Raw genomic sequence first — 5,165 nt, 5'->3', positions numbered from 1 at the left:
ACAGATCACACAGGCAGCTAGTGGGTTATTTGCATGTTCTGGCACAGAACAGATATTCAGTTTGAGAAGCAGTGCAGATTTCTTCCCTAGAAATTTTATTGAGCACAAATCGGTGAGGCATTCTTGGGTAGCTAAGACTCAGAGACGATTCACATCCTTTTAGTTCAAAGGGGAAAAAAATACTCAGGTTGAGTAATTATATCATTATATGAACCGATTTTCAGTCATTTCCTTTCTTGACAGGGTGAGATTTATGCCAATAAGCAAGGCCTTTCTTGGTCAATTTAGGCTGACCTCTTTGTCCAGGGACATAAGTTCTAGTAGCTTTTCTTGATGGATTTAACAAAGTTGACAAAGCTTTACGTTGTTCTGCATACATATGAAAATTCTGCCAATGGGTTGGATGTGTCTGTTCTCTTTCACGGGTGCAAAATCCTACTTGAACAAATATAAGTTGAATTATTTCCCTAATTTTCTGCATTAACTTATTAGCCATTCTTGACAAGCCTCCCTCCGATTTTTCTTCATATTACAGAAACTTCCATACAAGACAAGAAAGCTGTATGGCACTATGGAACGGATGTTGGTGAGTGGAGAGATGTTCCTTTCTGTCTTTGGAAGTGTTGTTTCTTCTCTCATTTTACATAGTATCCCTACTCTGTTTCCCATTTTACAGATGGGCAACTGGTGCCGCGATAGTGGCTTGTGCCAGTTTTATATTAGGAGTTGCAGCTAGACTTAAGAGTAGTAGATTCAATGTTAGCCAGAATAATTTACATTCTTACTCTTAGGTGCTCAACAGTTTATCAGGATCCTTCCACAGAAAGATAATAATGCCTAGCCTGATGGAACATAATCTACCTAGACCAGGATCAGAAATATTCTGCACCTCCCTCTCTTTCTCTTGATAGACTTTCTCACAAAGATAGGAGCTCAGTTATTTGTGTTGGTCAAATTTAGATCTCTCCCTGAATGGATTCAATGAGAACTCAATTTCTTTGGCTCTTAATTTCAAAATCTGCTGAGGAATTCTGTCCTTCAGTAGATGAATGGAAATCTATTTCTGGACCTCTGAAGATACGAGGGGTTGAGCATTATGGAAGAGAGTCCCTTATATAAGCTCAGCAAACTTTTCTGGAGGTTGGATGCCACTGTGCAATCTTGCCTTATGACCTCAACATCACACACACACACCCTATCCAACTCACTATTAAATATTGTCCAAAATCTCATGCTACTGCTATTATGACACTCAACACTCAAATTCCAAGTTGTATTGAATTTCCATTTAAATTATGCAAGATTTTGGCATTGTAGCATGAGGTTTCCTGTGAAATAGTGTTCTAATGAGGCTTAGCTAGTTTTTATTCCCCCCACCAACTATATAATTCTGAATATATATTTAGGGACTTTGCATAAGCATGGAAGCTAGCAGTGGACAGCCCAAAGCTTTATTTCCCCTTTTTGCAGCCCTTGTATCTGATAGTACAGTTTTCTATAGTGTTGCACCATCTGAAGTCTGGGAATGCATGAAAATGTCATAAAGTAAGCCCTAGAGTAGATGAATCAGTTAAAAACAAAACTGAGCAATTCGTCCCAAAGCCCAGCTCTGTTCATATTCTGTAGCCTTCAGCTACACCCTGGCTATTGATCTCCAAAAGATTGCCAGGTCCTGCTAATTCTTCAACATTTACAGTCCAGATGAAGCCAGACAATTGAAAAATGGCTTTGGACAAGCCAACAGACTCTGCCTAAAGCATGTTTGACTACAAGCATCCCATCTGATTTATCCTTTTTCTTTCTAGGATCCTTCTTGGAATCACCGTGTTTATAGACTGGCTGTGGCTAAGCTGTCTCCACCCATGATCCCTTTTATGCCCCTCCTTCTTAAAGGTATAATTGAAGGCTATCCTATTGAATATACACAGGTGCAGTATAACAAGTAAAGCCTCAAAATAACCATCGCTAGTTCAGAGGTTCTAAAACATGAAATGTAATGCAACTACATTGAAACCAAAGAAGCAGCTGGCAAATTAATTCTACTTTTTTTGCCTATGTACATATTTAAGTACTTAACGAGAGTGAAACTCGAGGAACAAAAGGTTCCTTATTCAAAAGTTTTCAAGCCTGTCGGAGAATTACAAAAGGTAGATGGTCTCCATTTCTTTTTCTTTTTTTGCAACAAATGATGAAATACTTGCATTCACTTTGCAGATATGACCTTCATTCATGAAGGCAACCGTACCTTGGTGGAGAACCTTGTCAACTTTGAGAAGCTGGTGAGTAGAAATATAGGACAGGGAAAATTGAAGTAGACTGGCAGTTGTGCTGTTTTGGGAATGAAATAGGACATTTCATTTTGAAAAAAAAAAATTCACTAGCTGGGAAAAAACTACTCTGGTGTTCTGAGAAAGAGGTGTGGTGGCGCAGTGGTTAGAATGCAGTATTGCAGGCTGATTCTGCCAACTGCCAACAGTTCAATTCTGAACGGCTCAAGGTTGACTCAGCCTTCCATCCTTCCGAGCTCGGTAAAATGAGGACCCAGATTGTTGGGGGCCATATGCTGACTCTGTAAATTGCTTAGAGGGGGCTGTAAAACACTGTGAAGCGGTATATAAGTCTAAGTACTATTGCTAGTGCTATTTTGACTGCATGTCGGGGCACCTTCAGCATGCATGCTGTGTTAGTTGGTTTTTCAGTGTACAAATAGCTTGATTAGAGAAAATAGAGAGAAAACAAGTGAATAATTTAACACAAGCCCATATCTATCCTGTACAGCGCATGATGGCCAAAGCTGTCCACCTTGTACATCACTGTCGGAGTCATCCCAACCGTGAGTATAGGAGACTGCTGGGTTTGGGGGAATTGTGATCAGTGAGGATCAAGGGAAGCAAAGCCTATACACTGCAGTCTAGAATGGTTGCCACACAGGATTCTTGCACAAATACAGTTTCCCGATGAAATATATTGATTCTCTCTACCCCCTTTCAGTTTACAAAGCAGTTTACAACCAGAACATCAAACTAATTTGTAACGTTAATGTTTCATCTATTTTTAATTCCAGTAAAAATTAAAAAATTAGCTCATCCCATTCCTAAGAAAGTCATACAGTTGAAAAGGGAAGATTTATAGGTGATCTAAATCAGAAGGTGAGAGAGAAATAGCTTTCCTGGCTAGATGTTTTACAAGGATGCTTGCATTATAATAATAGCCATTTCTGTTAGAGCTGGAATGTTCAGGAACATAGAAAAATGTCTTTGCAGACGACAAAAAGCAGAAGTTGGCAGCAGCTGGCTAGGAAATAACACATTCCCCCCTCTGTAAACCTCTGACTTCCCATTTTTATTTTTCCTCTTCTCCCTTTCTTCAGTTCCCCTCTCTCCCTTGCGGAGTCGTCCCCAGCACCTCTTGGAAGAAGCTCGGGCAATGCGCACCTCAACCTGTAAGCAAGTGAATTGGGGAAGGGTGTGTGTGTGTGTCTCCTATACATTGTTTAACTGTAGGTTTTTCCTTTGGAACCATCAAATCATTTTATGATTTATATTGCTCTCCTTTTCAAAAGTGTGTATTGGTATTTTCTCCCCCACCCTACCCAATGCAAATGTAACAACAGTTGTTTCATAAGGACTATGTCCTAACTGAGGTTTTATGAAAACTCCTTGGAAATAACTATAATTCCATGATAGAGTTCTGAGTCTGTGTGCAAAAGGATCTGGATTCAGCCCCTGGAATCTACAAGTCCATGGAAATGGACGAATCTCTTAAATCTTAAAAATGCACTGCTTTTTAGGCTGCAGCAAGGGATAAGCAACCCCCTGTCTATGGGCCATATAAATACCCCACCTCCACCCCAGCCACAGGTGATGACAAACTTTCAGCAGCATATGTGTTTGTGAGGAGGTGGAGTATTGGAGCATTGGAAAAAGTAAAAGAGTTGGGTCTTAATGCACTACTTTGCTCTAAAATAATCATTGTCTCCTACACCAGGGGTAGGCAACCTTGGCTCTTTTATGACTCGTGGACTTCAACTCCCAGAATTCCTGAGCCAGCCATGCTGGCTCAGGAATTCTGGCAGTTGAAGTCCACGAATTATAAAAGAACCAAGGTTGCCTATCCCTGTCCTACACCTATCCCCCAGAAGGCCAACAAAGTTGGTCTCAGTTTTTCAGGAGACTTTGTTACATCACTGGCTACATCTGCCTTAGAAGCCAAAAAAGAAAAGATTCTGCCCATTTAATTACTTTCTTGCTCAATATAACCAAGAAACTTTGTCAACTGATCCTGTATTTAGTGGTGTTCTAGTCTTTCTGCCTCTTTCAGTACTATAGTGGATGATAGATTTCCTTAATCCTGGTTTGTTTCCTTTCAGGCTCAGTACAGTCCCTCAGCACTCGAAGTCCAGCTGCAACCTGGGCCCATATCCAGCCTCTGAGAGTGATTGACAGGCAGAAGGAACTTTTGCGGCTGTCACGAGATCTTGAATCTTGATGCTGGGAGATTGCCCAAGCAAGGACATAAAGCGTGCCAAGGACTGTTTGGGAAGGCACCTTCTTGTGGGTTAGGCCAATTCTCCTCACATTTGGCCAGAGGAAGATCTCAAGCGGATGAGAACGTTCCTCATATTCTGGTGGCACATTTGATCTGTCGTGATAATTGAGAAATAGGTGACATCGCTGCAGAGCCTAAGGAATGATGTATCACCTGCCTCCTTTGATGGTTTTACAGGCTGCAATATTTCTGGTGTGAAAAAAGACCGCTTCATGGAACACTTTGAGCTGTCTTACCAGGAAAGGAGCAAAGGAGCTCCCACGTATCAGTTATCAGTGTTCAACAGAAATGTGGTTTTTTTTTTAAAAAAAAAAGAAAAATGGGAAGATTTTTTTTGGTGTGTCTGATGAATTGTTATTTTCTGACTTGGAGTTTCCTCTCTTCTGCCAGGTTCAAATAAGCTTCTTTAAAACATTTGAATTGAGCCGTTTCCTTCCCTCCAGTTGAGTTGATTGAACTAATGAGCAGAACGTACTGATGTATTTATTTATTCATTAAATTTATATCTTGCTTTCCTCCTGGAGTTCAAGCAGAGTACACAGCATTTCCCTCTTCAAGTTTTTCCTTACTGGTGAAGTAAGCTGGACTGATGAGATAGTGGCTGGCCTAGCAGCTTC

General features: G+C 40.6%; 1 protein-coding gene across 1 annotated transcript in view; it reads left to right on the top strand.

Annotated features, from left to right (window-relative positions):
- The window catches only part of RAPGEF3 (Rap guanine nucleotide exchange factor 3), a 59,333-nt gene extending 54,489 nt beyond the window's left edge, over window positions 1–4,844 (top strand). Inside the window, exons 22-27 of the mRNA XM_015817649.1 lie at window positions 536–586; window positions 1,806–1,893; window positions 2,215–2,279; window positions 2,779–2,833; window positions 3,371–3,442; window positions 4,370–4,844. Coding sequence (XP_015673135.1) covers window positions 536–586; window positions 1,806–1,893; window positions 2,215–2,279; window positions 2,779–2,833; window positions 3,371–3,442; window positions 4,370–4,488 — 450 coding nt within the window. The 3' untranslated portion in view covers window positions 4,489–4,844. The remainder of the gene's footprint in view (window positions 1–535; window positions 587–1,805; window positions 1,894–2,214; window positions 2,280–2,778; window positions 2,834–3,370; window positions 3,443–4,369) is intronic.
- Window positions 4,845–5,165: the final 321 nt, after the last annotated feature.

This window comes from Protobothrops mucrosquamatus, unplaced genomic scaffold, assembly GCF_001527695.2.
Source record: "Protobothrops mucrosquamatus isolate PMUCROS unplaced genomic scaffold, P.Mucros_1.0 scaffold616, whole genome shotgun sequence".
Taxonomy (NCBI): domain Eukaryota; kingdom Metazoa; phylum Chordata; class Lepidosauria; order Squamata; family Viperidae; genus Protobothrops; species Protobothrops mucrosquamatus.
The sequence above is the reverse complement of the archived record's forward strand: the minus strand, read 5'-3'. Positions and strand labels throughout refer to the sequence as shown.